Source organism: Piliocolobus tephrosceles, chromosome 18 (genome assembly GCF_002776525.5).
Source record: "Piliocolobus tephrosceles isolate RC106 chromosome 18, ASM277652v3, whole genome shotgun sequence".
In the NCBI taxonomy this organism is placed as follows: Eukaryota; Metazoa; Chordata; class Mammalia; order Primates; family Cercopithecidae; genus Piliocolobus; species Piliocolobus tephrosceles.
Genome location: NC_045451.1, coordinates 68,764,256 through 68,790,889, shown reverse-complemented (window position 1 = coordinate 68,790,889; position 26,634 = coordinate 68,764,256). Strand labels below are relative to the sequence as shown.

The 26,634-nt window shown below is 39.3% G+C and overlaps 1 protein-coding gene across 2 annotated transcripts in view; it reads right to left on the bottom strand.

The window, feature by feature from the left end:
• The window catches only part of PTPRM (protein tyrosine phosphatase receptor type M), an 846,383-nt gene that overhangs the window by 293,636 nt on the left and 526,113 nt on the right, over positions 1 to 26,634 (bottom strand). For both annotated transcript variants that reach the window (XM_023228490.2, XM_023228491.2), the window contains exons 12-13: positions 7,472 to 7,745; positions 6,419 to 6,455 (exon numbers count right to left, since the gene is read on the bottom strand). In XM_023228490.2, coding sequence (XP_023084258.1) covers positions 6,419 to 6,455; positions 7,472 to 7,745 — 311 coding nt within the window. The remainder of the gene's footprint in view (positions 1 to 6,418; positions 6,456 to 7,471; positions 7,746 to 26,634) is intronic.

The following is a 26,634-nucleotide window of genomic DNA, read 5'->3' as shown; positions in this document are numbered from 1 at the left end:
ACATAACATTTTTGTTTGGTCATAGACTAATGTTGCTCCAACCAATACTCCTATGCGGTTCTGCATTATCTGTAGGAGAGTCTGACCTGTTCTCCTTTTGACAAAAATGAAATTGTTTTATAGAAAAACAGAGCAGGCCAGGTGCCATGGTTCACACCAGTAATCCCAGCACTTTGGGAGGCTGAGGTAGGTGGATCGCTTGAGCTCAGGAGTTCGAGATCAAATGAATAACATGGTGAAATCCCATCTCTAAAAAAAATACAAAATTAGTCTGGTGTGGTGGCTTGCACCTGTGGTCCCAGCTACTTGGGAGGCTGAGGCAGGAGGATTGCTTGAACACAGGAGGCAGAGGTTGCAGTAGTGAGCCGAGATCGTGCCACTGCACTCCAGCCTCAGCAACAGAGGAAGACACTGTCTCAAGAAAAAAAAAAAGAAAGAAAGGAAAAAAAAGAAAAAGAGAAACGGAGCACCTAATATCCAAAAAGGTAAACAATAAGAACAAAAAGTTACTTGAAAATAGCTATGTCAGTCAGCCAGGTATTCACAAACAAAAAGGAACTCAAACTATAATCAGAAGCTAAGTCTACCATATAAAAAGTATATTATAAATATCAGGAAGGATTTTTATATGATCTCTATGTTCTGCTTTGTAAAGTGTTTATTTGTAACTATTATTTTTAGTTATGAGGAAAAAATTTGATTATGTTATACATTATCTTCTAATGGGTCAGCAGGCCCACCACTCTGCTTTTGCAAATAAAGTTTTATTGGAACACATGCTTAATTATTTATGTATCGCCTATGGCTGCTCTTGCCCAGCAAGAGCAGAGCTGAGTAGTTGTGACAGAGACCATATGGCCCACAAGGCCTCAAATATTTATTATCTGGCCCTTAACATAAAACGTTTGCTGACCTCTAACTTAAAATATCAATAAAGATGCATTATAAAAGAGAATTATCACTAAGTTTGGTGATACTCTCTTTTATAATGAAAAAAGATACAGGATTTATCAGCTCCAGATACTGTCTTCAAAGTATAGAATTGGAATAAAGACAGAAATTCCAATCCTATACTTTGAAGAGAATATCTGGTGCTGATAGACATAAGGTCCCTGTGGATCAGACTTCCAAATGGTCATTTCAGCTATGTGCAGTGGGATATTCTGGAACTTGCTGAGCCAGCATTTACCTAATTGCATTTTGCATGACTTGAGTGTTCCTTAAAAAATGAATTTGGATCAAATACATTTGGAAAGCATAGGGTTTTTCAGGTTTCTTCTCTTTAGGAACTTCTCAGGGGGCCTTAATATACTCATGATGTACATTATCAAGACTATTTCAGATCATGAAAAAAGTACATTTTCTCTATAAAATGCTGAATGATGAATGTTACTGTTCCTATTTCTAAATCCAAAGCCTAAATAATAGCAGATTAGCATATATGAGTGGTCTGGCTATATAATTCATTTTCTCATGTAGAGAATATAAGAAATTAAAAGGAATCTTAATTAGCTTTACATCTCAACAGACAATCTTTTCAGTTCTTTTATCAGCGCCCTTTCATTCTGTACCATTATGACCTACAAAGGATAGTATTTCATTGAACAAAACAATGAACAGAAAAACAGTCTGTAGAAACTTCTCAAAAAACTTAGTGATTAAAAAAAGAAACATTCAAATTTCTGAATATAGAAATTATAGCAGGACAATAGAAATCCTTCAAAGTTTCCTCAAGGTCTTCCAATAAGCCATATTTATGTTCCATTACAATTTTAAGTTAAATAAAATACTAAACTTACAAAAACAGTGAAATGAATAATCTTTTCATGAAAAATTCCCTTAAAATATAACATTGAAAAAAATGCTTTGTTTTCTTTTTGTTTAAGGCTTACAGTCTGATTTCTCTAATACTTTTGGAAAATAATTTAGCATGTGTTTATATGAAGCCTTTGTTTTGATTTCTGGCTAGACCAAGGGTGTCCAATCTTTTGACTTCCCTGGGCCACACTGGAAGAAGTTTCTTGAGCCACATGTAAAAATACACTAACAACAGTCGATGAGCTTAAAAAAAAAAAAAGCCCATGCATAAATCATATGTCTGTCTCTCTCTATATATCTATATCTATATATTTTTTGAGATGGAATGTCACTCTGTCATCCAGTTTGGAATGCAATGGTGCAATCTCAGCTCACTGCAACCTCTGCCCTCTGGGTTCAAGTGATTCTCCTGCCTCAGCCTCCCAAGTAGCTGGGATTAAAGGCACCTGCCACTGTGCCCAGCTAATTTTTGTATTTTTAGTAAAGACGAGATTTCACCATGTTGGCCAGGCTGGTCTCGAACTCCTGACCTCAGATGATCCTCCTCCTTCAGTCTCCCAAAGTGCTGGGATTATAGGCGTGAGCCACCATGCCCAGCCAAATCTCATAATGATTTAGGAAAGCTTAAAAATTTGTGCTGGGAAGCATTCAAAGCCATCCTGGGCTGCATGTGGTCCACAGGCCATGGGTTGTACAAGCTTCAGCTAGACAATAGTCAAATAACAGCAAGGAGAGGATCAAATTAACATATATGACTGCTCCCCATATATCAAAACCCAAAAAAACCCCAAAGTACTTTTTTTGTTTGTTTTTTTGTTTTTCGAGACTGAGTCTTGCTCTGTCGCCCAGGCTGGAGTGCAGTGGCGCGATCTTGGCTCGCTGCAAGCTCCGCCTCCCGGGTTCACACCATTCTCCTGCCTCAGCCTCCCAAGCAGCTGGGACTACAGATGTCCGCTATCACGCCCGGCCAATTTTTTTTTTTTTTGTATTTTTAGTAGAGATGGGGTTTCACTGTGTTAGCCAGGATGGTCTCGATCTCCTGATATCGTGATCTGCCCACCTTGGCCTCCCAAAGTGCTAGGATTACATTCCCGGCCAGCACTTTTGTAAAACAAGGAGGCACTCAAATAATTTTTAAATGGACAACAGCAAAGCTCCCAAATGGGTATACTGCCAAGGACAAACATGTGGTGCCATAATATTATGAAAAAATCTTATTTTATGGAATATTAATATAATGTACATGCCTTAAACTAATTGTTACATCAATTGGAATGAATAGACCTCATTAAATATAAGAAATCTAACTTACAAATAAGACATTTGAAGTTTTAGTGTACCCTATCAGTTTAGAATTGATCATCAGTGAAGCCTTCTAAAACTAGCTGCAAAGAGTTGTCACCCTACTAGTTGCCATGAGACCACTATGGTGAATATAAAAGCTAAAGAAAACACATACACTAATCACTAAAACACAGCTGGACAAGTGGTCATTAAAAATCCAACTATAAAAATGTGAATGTTAATGAAAACTACAATTTCACAGATTTTAAGAAATATTTAAAAGCTACTCTATTCACTCCACTATACAATTAAAAACAATCCCTTGAATTGGGCAGGTAACAATCCCTTGAATTGGGCAGGAAACACACCCTGGTGTATGGTGTCTTTATCGTTTAACTCAAGAGAGAATATTCTGTGATGAGTTTGCCTATAGTTAACATGTACCTATAGGAAATTTATCTAGGTGCATAAATGAAGAGGATGCATAAAAATATAGGCAATCCCCCACACATAGGGAGATATATAATAATACAGCTTAGGTTTCTTCCTGTCTAACTTTTATGAAGTTAATATTTAAGATGATGAGTGTCAAAATATATCTGTGGAATATGATTAAAATAATCACTACATTAAATTTATAAATAGTATGAAATATATTTTTAAGAGGCATATCCTTATTTTAAATTATAAGCTAGCTCTTAGTGAAAACAAATCCACCTCCATACTTTCTCTATAAAGATACTTGTCAACAGTTGTTTCGGGAGAACACTGAAATCTTTGTACATTCAAAACGTTGCTTAGGAAAGCAATTCTGTATCTGAAAACTCAATTAAGCCATGACAGAGTGAGCAGTATGTGGCAACATATGCTCAGGATGTTTGAACTCTTTCACATTCTAAACATCTTTACTCTGTGGTACCAATAGTTACGAGATCTTCCTATTTCTCTGTTTTGCCTATGCAGTCAAGATGGAATGGCTTCCCATGTTGCAAGAGAATTTCTAGTATAAATAAAAACAAATTTTCTGACTAAAAGGTGATGAAACATTACACTTTGCTGACAGGAGGGTTGCTGAATCGGTCCATGGAGAACTTAATAAAATAGCGCAAAACAGTGTAGTTTTGCCTGGAGGGAGAGTATCTTCCAAGATTTCCTCTTGTGCTATGATTTGATGAAACAGAAATGACAATGTTATGCAGTAAATATTAAAATTTGTTTCCCTCTTTTCCCAAAAGAGGTTCTTTGGATAGAGTTTGTTGCTGTGTAAATGTTTGCAAATGACTCAGAAAATAGGAGTGGGGAATATTTAGTCAATCAGGTCATCTGATTGCCTAATCATCCTTTGGTGAATTGAAAAACAAATTACAATACTGATGAAATCTAGCTGAGGGAAGAGAATGATCCAAATCACTATCTAATTCAATCTATGGTGAAAACAGCAAACTTGTCAGGTTTCCACATTTACTAGTGTGTTATTTATATAATTATTTAACTATGTAAATGAGCATGATGACAGAGATTTTGTTGTTTTCACAGTAAACTGGGCAGTGACTCAACCCTCACAGAGAGGAGGTCTGATGCTTACACTACACAATACTGTCACTGGCCAGAGGTGCTTCTGGGTGATGAGCCATGAGCAATGGTGAAAGAAACACTGGGGCTAGGAGTGCAGGCCTCGATCCCCAGATTATCCGCTGAGTCACCTTGGTGAGTCAATTCGTCTCCAAAAATACACCTTTTCCTCATCTTAAAAATAAGAATAGCAGTACCTGTTTCCTTTTTCACAGTAATGAAGAAATAAATGAGAACACATGTATGAAAGAGGTTGCAAAACTTTCAGCTGTGACGTTAAACATTGAGCATTATAAACTACGGGCCCTGAAACAGGATTTACTTGTTCAGGCCTTAAGCGTAAGTGAAACGTAATACAGCAGTATTTTGAAATTCCTGTTGCTGAGCATGGACCAAAACCTTGAGATCTAAGAGCATCAATGGATACTTGGTTCAAGGGCTTCATCGTCCTATAATAATTAATAGCTGATAGCATATGGCGATTTATGAAACACATAAGCAGCTATAATTTCAGTAAATATCAATTTATTCCTGTACTAAAGTCACTTAGGTATAATATGATATAAAAATTGAGTGTTTTAAAATTAGTATAAATCAGTGTTTGGATATAGAACTACAAGCCGATGAGGACAAACAAGATACAAATGAGGTGAGTACCTCACACAATACCTCGCACAAAACATGCAACCAAGAAATACTTGTTGAACTAACACTGACTAAAAAAGTCATGTAGGTTCACAAAGTAAGAATTCAATGAGAATTGTGAAAATGCACATGTACATCATGGTATATTCAAACTATGTTCACCTGAGAGTTAAACAACAACAAAAAGTTATTTTATCCCACACAACTCATCAAGTATGACCCAATTAAATCTTCTGCTACAGACCTAATGATGTGTTTTTACCATCGCCTCTAAATTAAATCATACAGAACTTCCCACTGTACTCATGGTCACTCCAATGGTCTGAATGAGTGTATTTAACTTTGAGTGTTAATTTATATTTCCTCATTTTAAGACGACATTTTAAATTTCTCAAATCATTTTCTTATACATTTCTGTATGTGATGGTTAAAACAACACTGTCAAGTTGACCAGATGACAGCTCATGTTCACAAACACACGTCTGCACTTGCTTCTGCAGGAGGTGCTGTGTGGGGAGCTCAGGGTAACTCGCCCTACCCACTTTTGCAGCTCAGCCTCTATCACATTATCTCAGAGTTTTAACCAGGTTTGGGAAACAGACACTCCACAGTAACATAACCTGGTTACTAGGCTCAGAGAGACACGCACCGCCAGTGAAAAAAGCCCATGTAGACTCCACTTTCTACTGCTATTATAATTAGATCACCGCTTAAAAATAGTGGGTGATATTTTATTCCTTGGCATATCAAGATTCACTAGATGTGGTACTAACCAGGTATGACACTATGGTTTTAAAAATGTGTACTGAGATCATATAAAAATTAAATTCATTTCAAAAAATTTGAAAAAGGTAACTATTGGAAACTGCTTGGAACACAGAAATATAGCTTCTTACTTTAAAAAGTATCTATATGTTACAGTCAGTCAATGTTAATTACCATCAGATCCTAATACATGCATGCATTCATGCATATATATGTATATATAATACACACATTTATTTTCTATCAAGTTACAGTTCAAAAAGTTTTGAAACATAGGTTAAAATAAACTTTTAAGGAACATTAATTAGGAGAGCATTCCACAATTTCAACCTACCTTTTGTGGCCACTTGGACACAGTCTATTTTGGTTTCCTGTGTCAAATAAAGAGAGGGAAAAATCATTATTCATGTTTTATTGAAAACAAATAGAAGTATCTGTAGTTCTATTTAAATAACACTGATAGAGAAGGATCTCACTGTTCCGGGCATGTCTTTAATCACACAGCAATTATTCTGTGAACCACACTCAGATACATTTTCTGGCTCCAGTGCCGGTGGTGCTGGGCATTTCTAGACCAGATGATGAGCAAGGAGCTACACTTAAAACGCCTTTGCCTGATGGCCCCGGACCTCCTTCACCGTCCCTGTACTTCCCCCTGAGCAAACAGTACTGGAGAAGTACCATGCATCTCAGATTTCCCCCCTTTTCACCAGGAAGAGTTAAGCTGACAATGACACCTAGACCTATGCAGTGAAGGAGGGACCCACTGTGGTACGTGCCAAACACTTCCTCTCTCTAAGGAGCCTTCACAATCTCAACCAGAGTTCTGCGTTGGTCTGAACAGGAAAGGGAAACAAATTCAGAAATGACACTTTTTACTTTGTTTCCCTCTCATCTTTCTATTTTCTCTTACGAAAATAAAAAAGACACCAAATGCAGTCACAGCTATAGGAAGTAGAAACTCTTGTGGAACTTCTTCAGTTCCCATTTCTTTAATGGGACAGACTATGCTGAAAAGACAGATGCTGTGAATCTCACAAATTTTAAATGAGCTGAATGTATGAGTTGCAGCTATACTGTCTTCCTGTAAAATAGTAAGCTAAGCAGAATTTCCAGCCAACTTTCGGTAACAGGAAAACTGAAAATAAAACCCATGATGTTGATGATAAACTCCCCCAAACAAATATATATATATATATATAAAGATGAGTATATTCATTTCTTTCCATAAATTTCTCTAGATGGAAATAATTTTAAGAGAAGAAAAATCAACTGTTTACAAGTAGAACTGCAAAAATGCATGACTTCAATGTTACTATTTTACTTAATCTATGTTCACATTAACAACCCCAAATGGCCTAAGAAAACAGTGATCTGTACAACTTACCCCATTGGCTCTACTAGCAGCTTGGAAATAAATTCTGTAGCTTTTATGGGGGAGAAGGGGGGTGTTCCAGTATCCATTGTATGTCTTATTATCACCAATGGTAAAAGGCTGCGCAGCTTGGAGGCTGTCTGCAGGAAATTCTGCAGCAAAGTAGTACTGCGAGTTCAGCAGAGAAGCATTCTGGAAGTGAATTGGCACTGGGTAGCACTTTAAGATTTCTGTTGTCTTTTTAGCTCTTCGAGGACGTTCTTCCTCAACAACTATTTGATAGACACTAGAAAAACAAGAGTATCATCAATGATATTTTATGATAACTGAACTGATCCACTCTGCCTTCAACTGCATGGACCCATAGGACACTCAAAATAAAGAACACACTGGATGCAGTCGATACTGAGTGCTTGGTATATAACAGACACTCATGCAGCACTTGCTCAGAGAAAGAGAGGGAGGGTACTTCAGTTCTTCAGAACTCTCCCACCCAAAACAACACTACTTAGTGAGAGAAACAAAATTCACCGTCATTTAAAATTTTTAATATGATAATCTCTACTGTTTGAGCAGAAGTAATGTTGTTCTCACATGTAACTGAAGATGATTTCACAGACAATTAACTCAGTTTACCTGATAAATACAATTAAATTATACCAACTATAAATTTATTTTAAAAGGCAATGCATTATTTTCTTTAATGACAACACAAGCAAAGTTTTAACAAATCACAAAACACAATGTGTAGTGATTCATGTTAACTAAGGTTTATCTTCCTATGTTTTCTTATGTTCCTTCGCCCTCACCATATTCAGTCAGTGGAAAGAAATGCATAAGAAAAGCAGAGATAAGGGATTATAGTTTCAAAAACCAAAGCCTTGGAGTTCCAAGTGATTAGTAAGACTAAGTCTGAACAAGGCCCCTCAAATCTCATATAAGAATGAGCTGGGCATGGGTATCTGTGAAGATGTCTGCAAGGGTGACAGTCCCACTAAGGAGTAGGTCTCTGCTACCTGCCCACCCTCTTCCAATGTCTTTGAATTCTGAAGTAACCTTAGGAGAATGGGAGAAACCTTGAGCTGATGGACTTTCAGAAAATTAATATATTTATTTAATACATTTGCTAGAGTAATGAATGTTGTTTGCAGTTTTGTTGGAAAAAAAGAAGTTTCTTATGCTGAGAAAAACGAAAGCTTCTCTGAACCGACTCCAGATTAGACTGTAAGTCCTCTGGCAGGACGAGGGATCTTCTTACAGTATCAGAAAGGCACCAGAATTCGCATGAACCAAGAGTTGCTCAGTACAGAACCCATTAATACCAACGAAAGGCACAGAAGAGGGCTGCCTGCCGTCCCCACCCATGGGGGGAAATGCCTAGGGAGGTTCCTCTCTATGTGGCCTCCGAATCTGCATTCGTAGAACCACCTATCTCTGTGGGTGCAACCACTTAGCACCTTCTATTACAGTAACGAAATGTGTGCTGCCATCCCGTTGGCAACTCTGTCTAAACAAAAATCAGTTGTTTTAGAATATCAGACTGATTTCTCAGTACACAAGGAACCAGCAGGTTTATAGGGCAGTGAAAAAGTGAACTTTGCCAGTGATGTAAACTTAAAACAAAGGAGTACAACTCTTATTTCCTACACAGCAGACACTTTCTATTGGATTGAGTCATGTAAAATGCTCCACATCAGTGGATCATTCATACAATAGTAAAGGCAAAGGCTCAAGGTCAAAGTGGAAGACTAAGTATTGCCTATTCTGTAGCACAGCCACAGGTGACAGCTGTGAAACAAGTCTAACCTGGAATTCCATTAAAAACAGTCCTGAAGAAGTGTGATCACTCTCTTGAAATCGCTTTTGTCGGGGTAAAAACAATGCACTGGTCTGGGCTCCAATGCTAATTCTGCTAAAAGCTGGGGTTTTAAGTGCATTTCAATGAATTTATTTGAGTTTTTTCTCCTACGAAATGAGTGAATTAAGTGAATCTCTAACATGGATTTCATATATCTTGAATTTTTATTCAACATATGAGGACTGATCTCACAAAAGAGAGAAACCATAAGAATAATTACTTTCTTTGCAAAGTGATTCTCCACTTAATAGTATATATACATTTTTTTTTTTTTTTTTTTTTTTTTTTTTGTGGAGAAAGAGTCTCGCTCTGTCGCCCAGGCTGGAGTGCAGTGGTGTGATCTGAGCTCACTGCAAGCTCTGCCTTCTGCATTCATGCCATTCTCCCGCTTCAGCCTCCCAAGTAGCTGGGACTACAGGTGCCTGCCAACACGCCTGGCTAATTTTGTTTTTGTATGTTTAGTAGATACGGGGTTTCACCATGTTAGCCAGGATGGTCTTGATCTCCTGACCTCATGATCTGTCTGCCTCAGCCTTCCAAAGTGCTGGGATTACCAGCATGAGCCACCGCGCCTGGCCAATAAAATAATTTTTAACATCACTTCCTTCAAATCTTTTTTCTGGTTCATTTGCTATATGACATGATTTTCAAAACTCCAACTTAAAAACAACTTCTGGGAAATCCATATACTAGACAAAGCAGGAAAATAAGGATATGTGTGAAGAAAAAAATAGTTGCAGATATTCCATACTGGAAGGGCTAGGCCAGGTGCCCAATGCACACAGATTTTATTTTTCCCGGTTTCCTAATATGAAAACTGAGGTCTAGAGGCGAAGTGCCATTTTACCAGGGCATTCTACTGAAGAGGCAGAGGTGGTCTGACAGCAGAGCTAGTTCTCCTAATCATCAGACCAGGCTGTGCTGACATTCTTACTCACAAGTCCAGTGAAGGCACTCATGGGAACCATCTGGCCTGAAGGGAATTTTCACTTGCTCCCGCACACACAACCAACACATAAGCTAGTCTCCATCGACTTTCCACAATCAGTTTATTTTGAGTATTGTAAAGATTCACACTTATCACATCAAGGATGTTATAGATGATAACGTTGGCTTTGACCTCAATTCCTTCTGTCATCTGTATCTGAGTCATTAACTACCTTCAGGGAGGACATTCTCCTGGGCTCCACAGTGACTTTAGCACCTGGTTGGTGTCCTCTGAGCACTGTCCCACCTCTCTCAACCTGCAAGGAGCTCCCTCCTGTTATAACCCCGCTAGACAAAAAAGCAGCACAGCTGCTCCTAGACTTTCCACATCCCAAGATCCTAGATTCTCCTACCGCGAACATCTTTGCATCTATTCCTTCACCCTGGCCTGGACTCAAGTTTGCCACTTAAATGTGGTTCCCCTCAAGGCAATGAACTCTAGGTTACTCTCAGACGCCCTATGTCCTAAAACACTGAGACCCTCAATGACCCTCTCTCAATGGCCTAGAGTCTGTTTCCTCATTTTCATGTTCTCTTGCTCTGCTCCAAACTCACAAAAACATGTTTTCTGTGTCGACATTGCCATTTTGTGTCCTTGTATCACTATTTTCAAAAGTCCTATAAGCTTCTGAAGGAGAAGGGCAAAGGTTTAGTCACTGTTGTGTCTCATGACACTTTGGCTGTGAAGTACATATTTCTGAAAGCATGCTATAATCCTTAAGTAGCTTCTATTTGGTTTGGGGGTACATTACACATTCTATGTCCCAGGAGGGAGAAAGCACACCGATAGTCACAACGATGCTTTGCCTTATTAAAATTTAATGTGAAGCTTATTTTGTATTCACTTCCCAAATATTCAACAGCCAAAAAGAAAGCAATGACCAAGGAAAAGGTTTTATGATAAGAGGATGCTAGTTATATTGTAGTTTATCCTGGATAACCCACAATTAAATAATGAACCTAAGGGAATCAAATGCCATGTCTCTAAGTGCCCCCTGCACCTCCATCCCTCACTTCCCATTCCTCTCTCCTAACCTGTCTCATACGTGTGATGACTGTGTACACTGATTTATTATTTCAACGAATATTTTTTGAGTGCCTAATAGGTGTTAGGCACTGCTCGAGTATACCTTAAACAACACAATGTTTGACGTTCTCTAATGATACAAAATTTTGTTTTGTAATATAAATATTATCTAAGCAAACATGAAAAAAATCATTTGTTTCAAGCAGCAGTTTTATGAGGATTAAGTGAAAATTTAAGAATTAAATGATCATTAGACAGACCTCCATGTTAGCCATTTGCCATGGGTTCTATTATACACTCGACTCCAGACATACTGGTTTTTAAATGGCTACCATCCACTCATCTTCAGATATATTAAAGGAAGAACTAAGTTGACTGGAGCAATTTCAAATCCAAAATGTCTTTTCATCCTTGCTCCACAAGACAAATTAGATTTGCAAGCATCCAGACCTCAAATCTATTTGCTCTTTAATAATTTAAGCACTGAAAGGTCAAGCAGCTCTTTTCTATTCCCCTTTATCAAAGCCCAAGTGCTAATGAAAAATAGCTAAGTCCTATCTGCTGCCCAAGTGCCATAATTTGCTATTTCCCTGATGGAAATTAACACATTATTAGCACCTAGGTCAACAGTACCTTGACAGAACTTTATAGCTGATGTGTTTTTCATCTGTACAAGTAACATCACTTCACTAATGAGTTTCATAAAAATTTTCCATCCACAATCATAATCTCAAAACTAGCTTTGAAAATCTCACTATTGGAATAGTGTTTCTAGAAAGAGTTTTAAAAAGCAAATTTCTGAGAATAGAACACTGATCAGAAATTTTTAGCTTAGTGAGCTGAATTTAAACTCTATTATCCTTTTAATGGGTTGTCCATGCTGCCTTTGTTTATTAAAGTTGCACCACCCTAGCCCTGTCCTACCATTACTCTGGAATTTAAAGTCACATCAAACCTTCTAGTGTATGTGCAATATTAAAAGCACAATCCACAGTGAAGATGAATCTGCCAACACTGTGACATCACTATATCAGAACGTTCCTATGGAATGAAATTTAATTTACAGTTTAATTTATGCTAGGCATTTCTACAACAAAATTCTAAGGCCTTTACAAGGAGAATGAAAAATCTTCATTTATATGGAATAGCACATGAAGTATAACCTAGAAAAGAACATCTGAATATCTTTCATCTACGACTCGAAAGTTCAAATGTGATAAAATGTTTTTAGTTTTTTCCTGACTTTGAGTTTCTGGAGAGGAAGCCTCATACATATGTGAAATTAACTTAAAATTTTTTGTCCTAAATCATTTCAAGATGAGTTGTAAATCCATTTATCATATTTCTTTTCACCATAAGATATGAGAGGGTTACCAATTGGATAATAGAAGGTAGGGAGGTAAGGAAGAGAAGAGAGAAGGAGAAAAGTTATAGCCCTTTCATTGTTGCTTTTGCTAATCCTCTAAAACACGCACTACTGATCATTTCAGGGACTTAGAATATTGTTCATTTTATCATATCTAGGAGTGACTTTTGGCTAGATTTGCAATTTTTGGTAAAAATCATCCATTCTATATGTATAAAAAGAATAGAGATCAGTATTGATATCTTCCTGAAGATTAATATGGGGAAAATGAAAGAAAATGAAAATATTAATTACATGCAAAGCATGAAAAAATAAATGTATAACTAAGGGTTGCTGCCACGCAGCCACACTGAATTTATTTTCCTCTCGTTCTTTGCTCTGACATTATTTTTTCCTAAATCTGCCAGCATTTACTGAAATGACACCCTAATACTCCAAACAACCTGGTGAAACTGAACTCAGTTTTAAAACGTATGTCACCAAATTACAATTAGTGGAAAAAAATCAGAATTCCGTGTTTGTCATTACGGCTCAGATTCCTTAGAGTCCTGCAGGTAACACTGAGAGTAACTCATCAGACACACTCCTGTTCATTACAATGATAGATGGCAACTAGTTTTCTACAGACAACTGGCAATGGGTAACACATTGCACAGGATAAATAGACCGGTGGGGCTGAATATTCTATATTAGCAACTTTAATTTCTCTTTGTCCTGCTCTGATGTAGATAAGACTGACCAGAAATTGCTGTGGAATATTTGTGGGGCACCACAAGCATTTTTTATGTTCTCTCAGCCATAACTCATAACAAGGAGCTTGCCTGGCATCAGCAAGTTACTACTGCTCTGTGCGTGTGTGCCTGTGCACTCGCTCCCACACTCAGTTCAATACCCTGCTGCTCTGCTAGTTAGTGATAAAATCTGATATAATAAAATATTAATTAGAGCTGAAAGGTTGGGTGAGAAATATGAACTCAATTATAGTCCCATATTATGAACAAAGGGCAGAGTGAAAAAAATTTCTTTAGTTATGGAGGTTTGGGATAATAAAAAGAACAACTAGAACATTAGGCTCAGGCTGAGAAACTCTGTGAAAGGCCACCTATCATTAATCTTCACAACAGGCACCACCTTTCGAGTAAATTCGTCCTAGATGGAACATCTTTAAGGGTGATTTCTCCTGCTTTTAACAAGTGAAGACATTTTCCTTTGCATATCCTATTTCATGTAAATTTAACACAATTTAATCATCTCAATTTCATAAACACCTGACTACAAAATTATAATCCAAAATTAGCTACTATTACGAAAAGCATGTTCTCTGAAGTAGTCCTAATGATTTGAATAAAAATAGAAAGAGAATACCATCAAAGCTGCACCAAATATCTTTGCTCTTGTATGTTTGTCTGAATGATATTTTATAGTTTGTGTTATACCCAATTCAAAATCTTTCAGTCCCGAAAAGTTCCAGTGCTTCGGGCCAGAGGAGCTGGAATACAAATGCAACCATCAGAGAAAGGCAGCTGTGCCCACGGGGGTGCCGATGAGACAGCATTGACTTGGGAATCACCGTCCACAAATGACTGGCTCCAGCTTTGCCCCTGAATCACCAGCTGACCACTAAAGTCCTTCAGGCTCTAATATTTTATGACTCTCAGCACAAGATCAGGCAAGTTGTGACATCAGCAAATGAGAAGAAAATTATTTCATTCATGTTTCCTCCATTCTTTCTTTCCACAATATTCACCACGTATCAGGCCTTGTTCCAGGCACAGGGGAAGAATAAAAAGAGGAATTAGGCACAGACTGCCCAGTCCTTGAAAAGTCCAGGCTAAGAGTGTTAGAAATATATCACACCAGTGAAGAACTACCGTGCCAAGGATCTGATAAGGGTTTGTACAAAGGACAAAGTAACAGGACCCAGGGATACGTCAGTCTCTATGTTAAAATCTCTTCTAGCATCTACTGCATTGAGGGCATCTGACCTCAATCTAGTGCCCAAATGTTCTCACCCTAAAACTGCTTCTGCAATGCTACAGTCACCAACATTCTCCTTGAATTAAAGATAATGCAACAGCAACAAAAACAAAAAGCTCCACATGTTTATTAATAGATCCCAATACAGTCTCCATTCACTCCAATTGCTTGTGAGCACCCTGCATCAGCACAGAAGACGGAAGGCAATGAGCTGGGTCCTACCTCAGACACTGCCCAGGTCCCAGCAGGTTTGCCCCCAGGAGTCCCCAGAGTGGCCCCAAGAGCTACCCAAGAACGGCAGGCAGGCTCTTCCTCACTCAATTCCTGTACTGCTGGACATGAAAACTAGGCTTCCTAGTCTTGACTCCTCTAGGAGCCCACATGGCCCGAGGTGAGGATGAAGGAGGAGGTACCTGAGGGTGGGCAGGGAAAGAAGCTTGAAGGCAGGCATGGTCTTGGTCTTTGTTCTCCTCCCTCTTTCCAAATCACTGTCAGGCAAACTTGGAACTACTCTCTGTCACATCTACAATCACTCCTCAGGCTACAAAGGCCATACTTTTTTGTTTTCAGTACTTCATAGGATATCCGTTTTAATCCTTAAAGTTATATTAAAATATTATGTAAGTATTTTGTTGGTTTTTCTGGGGGGTGACTGGCAGTGGAATTTGGCTCTTAGAGCCATTCTTGGCCTTCCCTGTCTATAGTAGCCTCCCCACACACCCTCCCACAAGCGCCCTGGGCCTGCCGCCCTCAGCATAGGAGCCTGGGAATGAGACTGGAGGTCTGATCCAATGAACAGAATCCTTCAGAAGAGATTATGCTAAAGAAAAGAAAATCTGAAAAGTAGGGGAGTGAAGGCTAGGCAGCATATTTTCATGCACAAAAGCAAGTCTGAAATGGAGTTTGAGGGAAAGTTAAATTAAGTTTCATTGTATAAAAGCTCAAATACATCTACTCTATTATTATTATCTTCCTCTGCCATTTTTAAAGCTTCTTTTCAAAGGTTCTTAAATAACAAATTTAGTTTCCAAAATGAATTTTCAAAGAGATGACTGACATTGTCATCCTAGCAGCAACATTAATAAAAATGATCTTTGTTTTCTGGCAGTAAAGGAATCCAGAGTATTATTTTTTAATCCAATAAAACTCAAAAGCAGGTGGGGTGGTGGTAGTGGTGGTGGTGACAGGAAGGGATATGGCACCTTTTGCTAACACTCACTGTAGCGATTCAGCAACAGTAAGTAATAATGAAAAACAAGTTCTATAAAAAGCAGGAATATAGAAACTGAAATTTTACCACTGAATGACATTTTGATCCTATGTGTACCTCCATGAATAAAGGAAAATTTTTAAGTTAGAAGTCAGTTTCTTTCCCTAAACAATTTTATCCATAGATAGAGCCTTTTCAAAAGGTTTGAAAATTGCGACAAAAGTACATTTAGCCCCGAAGGTTTAAGATGCTCCTGCAGTCTGCATTTATCCAATAAATAAAAGAGAAGAATTAAAAAGCCACTTATAAGCATCTCAAAAGCACTGATGCTTAATTTATTGATTCTCGGGAGACTAATAAAAATGGTGAAAGGGAAAAGAACATACACACCAGCAGAAAAACACTGATTAATTTGATTAAAATAGTCTAATCTTCTAAAACAATTTAAGTTCTTCAAGTTCTCAAAATTATATGGCTAAACATTTAGCAAGGGCTGGGTGTGGTACCTCGTGCCTGTAGTTCTAGCACTTTGGGAAGCCAAGGTGGGAGGATTGCTTGGGCCCAGGAGTTTGAGACTAATTTGGGCAAGAGAGTGAGACCCTGATCTATAGAAAATTAAAAAAAAAAAAAAAAAAAATCAGCTGGGTGTGGTGGCACACACCTCTAAATCCCAGCTCTTAGGAGACTGTGGTGGGAGGATCGCCTGAGCCAAGGAATTTGAGGCTGCAGCGAGCTATGATCATGCTACTGCACTCCAGCCTGTACAATGGAGTGAGATTCCATCTCTAAAACATAACAAAACAAACAAACAAACAAACCCCAAAATGTTTCAGCTTAAAAACAATAACAAGGAAATAACGAAGAAAACAAAAGTATTGCATCTAAGAATTAAGCAAGCAGTAGGCATAAACCCCAGAGATTCCAATGATTGTAATAAAGAAACAAAGGTGTAATGTATTTTCTAAATAAAGGCATACCCAGCTTAATAAGGCACTTCACATTATTGGGCTTCAGAGATACTGCAGTTTTACAAATTGAAGGTTTGTGGCAACCCTTCCTTGAGCAAGACTATCACTGCCATTTTTCTGACAGCATGCACTTACTTCATGTCTCTGTGCTACATTTTGGTAATTCTTTCAACATTTCAAACTTTTACATTATTATTACAACTGTTACAGTGATCTGTGATCAGTGACCTTTGATGTTACTCTTGTAATTGTTTTGGGGTGCTATGAACTGTGTCCATGTAAGACAGCCATCTCTCCCTGGGCATCCCTATTCCCTAACACACACAATATTGAAATTAGAACAAATAATAACCATACAATGGCCTCTTAAGTGTTCAGGTGAAAGGAAGAGTTGCAAGTCTCTCATTTTAAATTAAAAGCTGGCATTATTAAGTGTAGTGAGGAAGGCATGTGAAAAGCTAAGACAATTAGAAAGCTGGGCCTCTTGCACCAAACAGCCAAGTTGTAAGTGCAAAGGAAAAGTTCCTGAAGGAAATTAAAAGTGCTACTCCAGTGAACACATGAATGATAGGAAAGTGAAACGGCCTTATTGCTGATATGGAGAAAGTGTTAGTGGTCTGGATAGAGTATCAAACTAACTTGAGTGGTCTGGATAGAAGATCAAACCAGCGATGATAGTCCCCTAAACCAAGGCTACTGCAGAGCAAGACCCTAACTTTCTTCAATTCTATGAAGGCTGAGGGAGGTGAGGAAGCTGCAGAAGAAATGTCTGAAGCTAGCAGAGGTTGGTTCATGAGGTTTAAGAAAAGTAGTCATCTTCATAACATAAAAGTACAAACTGAAGCAGCAAGTGCTGATGTAGAAGCTGCAGCATATTATCCTGAAGATCTAGCTAAAGTCATTGATGAGGGTGACTACATTAAACCACAGATTTTCAGTGTAGATGAAATGGCCTTCTATTGGAAGCAGGTGCCATCTAGGACTTCCATAGCTGAAGAGGAGAAGTCAGTATCTGGCTTCAAAGGGCAGGCTGACTCCTGTGTTATGGGCTCATGCTGCTAGCAAGTTTAAGCTAAAGCCAGTGCTCATTTACCATCCTAGGTCCCTTAAGAATCATGCTAAATCTACTGTCTGTGCTCTTGAAATGGAACAACAAAGCCTGGATGACACCACATCTGTTTACAGTATGGTTTATCAAATATTTTAAGCCCACTGTTGAGACCTACTTCTCAGAAAAAAAGATTATTTTCTAAATATTACTGCTCATTTGACAATGCACTTGATCACCCATGAGCTCTGATGGAGACGTACATGGGATGAACGCTGGTTTCATACCGGCTAACGCAACATACATTTTGCTGCCCATGGGTCAAGAAGTCATTTTAACTTTCTTGTCTTATTATACACAGAATAGATTTTGTGATGCTATAGCTGCCGTATGTAAGTATTCCTCTAATGGGTCTGGTCAAAGTCAATGGAAAGGAGTCACTATTCTAGATGCCATTAAGAACATCTGTGATTTATGGGAGGCAGTCAAAGTATTAATATTAACAGGGGCTTGGAAGAAGTTGATTCTAACCCTCAAGGGTGACTTTGAGAGGTTCAACACTTCAGTGGAGGAAGTCACCGCAGATGTGGTGGAAAGAATAACTAGCATTAGCAGTGGAGCCTGAGGATGCGACTGAGTTGCTGCAATTTCATGATCACACTTGAACGGATGAGAAGTTGCTTCCTATGGGTAAGCAAAGAAAGTGGTTTCTTAAGATGAAATCTACTTGTGATGAAGATGCTGTGACCACTGTTGAAATGACAACAAATGATTTAGAATGTTATATTAACACAGTTGATAATGCAGCGGCAAGGTTTGAGAAGACTGACTTCAATTTTGAAAGAAATTCTACCATGGGTAAAATGCTATCCAATAGCATCTAGAGAGAAATCTTTAGCGAAAGGCAAAGTCTACTGATGTGGCAAATTTCTTTGTCTTATTTTAGGAAATTGCCACAGTCACCCAAACCTTCAGCAGCTACCACCCTGATTAGTCAGCAACCATCCACATAGAGGAAAGACCCCCCACCAGCAAAAAGATTATGCCTCATTGAAGGCTCAGATGATCATCCGTACTTTTAGCAATAATGTATTTTTTAATTAAGGTAGACACATTTTTTAAGACATAATGCTATTGCTCACTTAACAGACTACAGTATAATATAAACAAAACTTTTCTGTGCACTAGGAAACAAAAAATGCTTTGTTGTGATATTCACTTTATTGCAGTGATCTGGAACTAAGCTTGCAATAACTCCAAGGTATGCCTGTACTAGAAAAGACAATAAAGAAAGGATACTAATTTGCAGAATAGTCTATGTCTGCAAAGGTAGGTGTAACCATCTTGGTTCTGAAGAGTCAGCAGGAAAGATGTCTTCTGATCAAGCAAAGTGGGGGACAAGAGAATGAGCACAGCTCCCAGGAGGAGGCAAGGTCCTGACAGCTCACATGCCCTGTGGCTCTGAACACAAGATTAAGTGTTACACGGAGAGCTCATAGCTTTGGGGTTAGAGTAGACAAGTCTGTTAACCTCCCCGAACCTCAGTTCTTTCATCTGTAAAGGGGAAACGCTGGCATCTAGAGAGGAAGCCTGTTCTGCATCATGAGAAATTATTTCCTTTGGGATCAAGCATGGGATTGGCACATCACAGCTCCTCGATCCAAGTAACATCGATTATTCATTTTCTATTGCTGTAATTATTATTCCTGTATCACAAGCTGCTCAGAAGAACATAACTGAGGCTCAGGAATATAACACTAAGACCCAGAAAATTTCCCAAGACATGGGCGGAACAACAGGGGCTACCACGTTATCTATAAGTTGTTTCTATCACTACAGAAATCAACAATAAGAAAAGGTTTCCTGTATTGAACAGATAACATCTGTGTTTGATGCTGTCCTGACTGCTTTGCTTACAGGTCACCAATTCTCCCACCTGTCCTTTGAGGGAGATATTATTATTACTTTTGAGTTGGACATTAAACCTCCGCAAATAAGAATTTAAACCTAGAAGCATCAAGCTCCATGCTGTGGTTGCATTTTTTCGGTTCTTAACAACATTGCCTTTTACTCCCTGGAATGAGTTCTTACCTATAAATAGTCCTACCAATAATGCCTTCTCTTATTGCTGGGATGTTTTGATGGAACAAGAGATCTAAAACATTGATGATTTTATGAAATGAATGCACAATATTAATACCAAACACACATTTCTTACAATTTTTATAAAAGTATTGTCAAATATGGGTGACTGTTAAAACATAGTTCCTATGTAGGTGACAACCACAGCATATCGGCATAAGTATAGTACTAAAAGCAGAGTGCAATGGGGATAAAGACTGAACAGCAACGTAGTCAACATTTTTAAAGCAAATCATGATATTATAGCTTTATTCTCTTTGAGCAATTCAGTTTGTGAAGAATTTTCACTGATCATAATCCTTCTGATCAGGCTGTGAGACAAGCAAGCAGCATATTTACTGGCAACTTTACAAATGAAACAGACTTAGAGAATTTATAGGGTGACATGGTTGGGTATTTGTTCCTGCCCAAATCTCATATTGAATATAATTTCCAATTGGGAATTGGAGGTGGGGTCTGGTGAGAGGTGTTTGGATCATGGGAGTGCATCCCTCATGAGTGGCTTAGGCCATCTCCTTGGGGATAACTGATATCTCAATCTGAGTTCACATGAGATCTGGTCTCTTAAAAATGTATAGCATCTGGCTGGGAGTGGTGGCTCAGACCTGTAATCTCAGCACTTTGGGAGGCCAAGGTGGGCAGATCACTTCAGGTCAGGAGTTCCCAACCAGCTTGGTGAACATGGCAAAACCCCGTCTCTACTCAAAATACAAACTTAGCCAGGCATGGTGGTAGGTGCCTGTAATCCCAGCTACTCGGGAGGCTGAGGCAGAAGAAGAATTGCTGGAACTGGGGAGGCAGAGGTTGCAGTGAGCTGAGATTTTGTCACTGCCCTCCAGCCTGGGTGACAGAGTGAGACTCCATCTCCACACACACACAAATAAAAAAAAAAAAAAAGGTGTGGCATCTCCTTCCTCACTTTCTGTCTTGCCCTGCTTTCACCATGTGATATGCCTTCTTCCTCTGTCTTCCGCCATGGTTGTAAGCGCTGGCATGTATTTACAGGTGGAAGATTGGAGGCTTCTGAGGCCTCCCCAGCAGCCAAGCAGATGCCAGCACCATGCTTCTTGTAAAGCCTGCAGAGTGCTGAGCCAATTAAACCTCTTTTCTTTACAAATTACCCAGTCTCAGGTATCTTTACAGCAATGCAAGAAGAGCCTCACACACAGGGTGACTTCAGGTCACGCAATTAGTAAACGACCCAGCCGAGATCCAAACCCAAGTCTTCTTGTGTCTGTGCCAAGTGTTCTTTTAATTTGTGATACTACCTTTCTAAACTATTAAGTTGTATGAATTGTTTACATCAGAGAGATTAGATGTCACTTATTCTACCAAATGAAACTTCAGTCATTTGGTGAGAACTGGGAGGTTGAACCCCTGAGCACAGCCTGCTCCAATCAAAAGCCTTTGAGTTTGTCAAGAGACAGTTTTGACGCATCCATCCACGGTAATCTGTTAACTTTCCATCCAGAAGCCACATGGGTCCATTTACTTCCCCAATGTCCCGGCCCCAGGGGTTGATCTAATATGCAAACCCCGTCATATTTTTTGTCTCAGTAAAAATTCTTCTACAGTTTAAAAAAATGAGAAACAAATAATAAAAACAAAACAAACCAATACTCATGGAAGGCTGTGCTTGGCACAGAGCCAGGATTGGAAATACAGAGGTAAAATCACAGAGAACAGGCTTGGCCCTGAAGGAGCTGGTAGGTGGCCAGGACAAGCAGTCACCAGCCAGTGCAGTGAATCTAGGGCTGAGCTCTCTGGGAGAGCTGCAGGACACAGACCACAGACGGGCAGGGGGCCAGGGTGGGCTCTCCAAGGAGGTGATATCTGGGCCACAGCTAGGAGGGAAGTGGAAATAAGTGAGAGAGAGAGAGACTGTGGAGAGACTGTGTGTGTGCGCGTGTGTGTGTGTGTTTGTGTGTGTGTGCAGGCAGGACAGAGGAGGGAAGAAAAAAGAGAGAAGATTTCATGAAAGAAACATCAATTGCAAAATAAACAAACCCACAAAGTGGCATGGAACCACCCAGGATATTCTCAGGCATATACTTACAGGTGGAAGGCAGGCTGCCCCAGGAAGTGAGTAGAAGCCAGAGGCTTCCCCATTAGAGGAAGTCTGGATTTACGCTCAGGGCAATAGGGAGACACTGATGGCTTATTAACCTGGGAGGAAAGACCCTGCAGCCACAGGGTGGAACGGGGATTGGAGATCTGAGAAAGACAAACATGAACTAAAACAGTGACTGTAGGGATGGAAGGTAAAGCGAAAAGGAGGCGGGGCGGGGTGGGGGCGGTGGTGTCACTATTGACCCCAAGAGGTGAGAAGTTTCTGCAGGAGTCAGTAAAAGCCTGCAAATTGGAGTGACCTTCCTCCTGATGGGATCTGAATTTATAGCAATGGCTTATTTGAAGCAATCTTTCTTAATTACTCTTCCTACTAAAAAAAAAAAAAAAAAAAAAAAAAGATAAAGAAGAAAACCAGATTGCTTCAAAGGTAATTGTTCTTTTATAGTTCTGCATTCTACAGAAGGTTCACGATATTTAACTTTTATTTAGGGATGAAAATAGAATTTAAAACTCCACATGTTCCTGATATGTCCCACTAGTTAAACGAAGGTCTAGGGTCTTCTTATCTATAAATGTTTCAGGTGATACTTACTCCTGCTGGCAAGAAAAAGAAGAGGTTCATTCAATAAACATTTATTGCACTCTTCATTAGGTTAGAGGTATTGCATGATATTCAAAAACTAAATTATTAAAATCATTTTGTGATCGAACAATTTTGCATTTCTCATTACATTTATATGTTTTACGTAACGTTTAGCCTAGGAAAATGCTCACTCTCAACATTAAATATGGTCGTGAGTCACTTAATGATGGGGATATATTCTGAGAAGTGCCTCATTAGGCCATCCCATCTTTGTGCAAATATCATAAGCTGTACTTACAAAAACCTGGATGGTACAGCCTACAACACCCCTAGGCTGTACGGTAGAGCATATTGCTCGTACGCTACAGAGCTATACAGTATGTGACTGTACTGAATACTGTAGGCAACCGTAAAACAGTGGGAAGTATCTGTAAACCTAAAGCTAAAAGTAGAAAAGGTGCAATGAAAAGACAGTATTATAATCTTTCAGGACCACTGCTGTATATGCAGTCTATTGAATGAAATGTCCTTATGCTGTGCACAACTGCACGTAAATCTAATTAATGCTCCTGAGTGATGGTCAAACTTTGTGTGTTTTTAATTTTATTGAGTAGGATGACCACTGTTTAGGTCTCTTTAACTTCTCTTCTCTTAGGCTTTTCTACCTATTGCTAACCTACTTGGTGAACCTACCTACCTACTTCCTCCTCAGGTTCCAGTTTAATCAACACCTCCTCAGTAAGACACTCCTGATTCTCCTGTTGAGATTTCATCCTTCTGTCATATACTCTTAGAGTACCCTGGACTTTTCTAGACAGCTTTTATCACAACCCTAGCACAATGACTTGAAGATAATAAGTGTTCAGTAGATACCTGGTGAATGAACGAAGAATAAATGAATAGTAGCCAAGTGTCAATCCTAATATTTCCTACAACACTTTTCAATGCTATGAAGGGCCAGGACTTCAACCAAGTACTAATAAGTGGACAGAGCTCTTACTGCTTCTCAATGAGCAGAAAATACATTGATACTTTAGCAGGTTAAAGTAGAGATGGGACGGAACTGGGCCATACATACATGTCAAAAGGGACAGATTATATGGGAAAAAACACCAAGATCACTCCCTAATCTTTCTACTGTCTGATTGAAGAGCTGAATATTAATTTAATTAAGTTGCAACTAAATACAGGTAAGCCTCACAAGGGTAATATAACATACTTAACAAAATAGTTACTGAGGAAATAGAAGGCATATTAGCACTTTTGTGTACCCTGGTGTTCTTATAATAAAGAGTTACATTGTGTATACTTGTAAGTGCTGGTTGATAAAATGTTCTGCTGAAGAGAATGATGTAAAACCTAATTCCTTCTGTATCTGTGCCCTCATCCCTCTCCCCACCACCAAAATAGGATGAAGCAGAAGTGTAACACGAAGAATGTGGTCAGGGCCTCTGAGTTGGAACTCAGTTCTAAAAGTCTAGGGCTTTAAGAAGCATACTGGGTTAGTGGTCACACATGACTTTATCAGCCTCTTAGAACTTGCAACCTTTCCTCACATTTCACGTATATGAAAGTGAGGCATCTATAGTCAAATCAGTTAATCTTTGTCAAAATTTCCAAGATCCTCTCCCAGAAAGGCTATCAGCCTTAGCCTGGAACACGTCTAGAAGTTCATCCCTTAAACTCCCTAAATCAATAACTGGGATTAAGAAGACCCAGGGGTTCCTGAGAGCAAACGGCAGAGCAGCTTTACAATTCGTAAAGTAATATATTGTCCAGTGCAACCATTTGCAATCTTTCAGGGCTCTGAGTTTATAATTGAAACTATTTCTAATTTATTCCACTATTAACATTTAAAGATAGTCTATCTAGACAAGGGAAAAGAAACAGCATGTAACTTTCTCTACGGTCAATGGAAAATGAGGTAGACTTTAATGTCTCCCACCTTCCTGCTGAATGGCTTCTGTGCAGCTGGTCAGTAAGAGGGGAACGCACAACACAGCCTGGCCCTCGCCTCCAGGAATGTGCAAGGTGTGGCCTCCACTGTGAAGGACACTCGAGAGCTTTCATGGAGTCTGTAGTTCCAACTCAAATATTTGCCTTTTCAGAGACAGCGTGGGTTCTTTTGGGGATAACAAAGTAGTATAATGAAAAACTTAGGTCTTCCCCAGCCCTAGCCAAGAATGAGCTACAGTCACCCACTAAGTGTGCTGCTGGCATGCCTTCTGAGGCTGAGAGAAGCATTTCACACTCTAACTTTTAGTAACCAGAGGTGCTACCCACATCCATTGAGTAGGCATCATGGTCACACCCCAACATGTACAGTCATCATCACAAAATTGATGGACGCAGGCTCACGGCAAAGGGGTTACGGTACAATATAAGGAAGGTAGGAGAAGCAACAAAAGAAAGATCCAGAAGGTTCTTCCAAACATGAGATACTCAGAACAATTTTTTACTGCTTATGAAAATTGGGGTTGAAAAATATTTATATAATTAGTGATTTCCAATGAATTATTGGAAAGTCATTGCTAGGCTAGTTTTTCAATTTCAAGTGTTCTAGTATTCACTGTAACAATACCCTGGACAGTATTTTTATCAACAATATATTCTCTTTTTTCCTTCTAAAAAGGACTAGGTGTTTTTGATTTCTCTAAATCCTTTTTCTAATGAAAATCAGCACCAGGCATTTATGAAACTCCCTTCCTCCATGCCCTCAGGGTTAGCTCTATCTTAACTGGGCCTAGCAAATCCTCCAGCGTTTATGCCGCTCCTATTTGTTTGTTCTGAGGCGCCACGCCCTGTAACCCATCCTCCATTACTGCTGCGTCTCTTCCTTACATTTTTTCCCTGACCTGAATCCCGTGAATAGCTACTCATTGGTATGGAGTGTAAGGTCATCCAATTCATCCTCTTATCTCCCTTGCTGCTTCTCCCATCCCACCCCTCTCTGATTATAACACACTTCTCATTCTCAGATCAGGCCAAACTACTCAGTCCTCCCTGTCCTCATGGAGCCAACCCGTCTCTCTCATTTTTTATTCCTTGCCAGCCACATACCTAACCTCCCTGGCAACATATTCCACATCACACAGATGCTCTGAACAACAGCCGTCTGTCAAGATTCAGCTACTCAGCCCCAGGGTTACCTCCTCTCTGAAGTCTTAGCTGGCTCTTCCCTGTACTGACCACTCCTTGGTCAGGTCACTGGTTCCCATCCTCATCCCTACTTACTACAGGACACTAGATTCCATGTAGCTCTCTTTCCCATCTACATTGCCAGCCCCTGGAGAAGAGAGTCCACAGCAGCTTCCTCCATATCCCCAATGCTCAAAGGCTCCTCGTGTGGAGAAGAGAATGGGATGTCTAGGAAGGTAGTGTCAGTGGACTGAACATCTCTTTCCTTGAACTTACAGACAGTGAGATAAACAAAAGGGTTGCTGCTGCTTGAGAAAAAGAAAACATGCTTTATGCTTTACAACCTTGAACTACTAAACCATAACCATTTATATGCCAACAACCATAATTTATGAGAAACTTTTTAAAATAAAAATGCCTGATTATCTCCTTTCTTAAAATCATTTTTTTTGTAGAGGTGGGTCTATGTTGGGCCTCTCTATGTTGTCCAGGTTGATCTTGAACTCCTGGGCTCAAGCAATCCTCCAGCCTCAGCCTCCTGAGTACAGGTACACACAACCATGCCTAGGTTGGGACTACAGGCATATAACCATGCTCAGCTATGTTTCTTGTTTGTTTGTTAATTTTATTTTTTGTAAAGACAGGGTCTTGCTACATTGCCCAGGCTGGTCTCAAACTCCTGGCCTCAAGTGATCCTCCCACCTTTGCCTCCCAAAGTGCTGGGAGAGTCTTTTGTTAATAATAAGAATCACTCCCTGGCTTCAGTTCCACATTTGAGGTGCCCTGCATTCGAAATTGAGC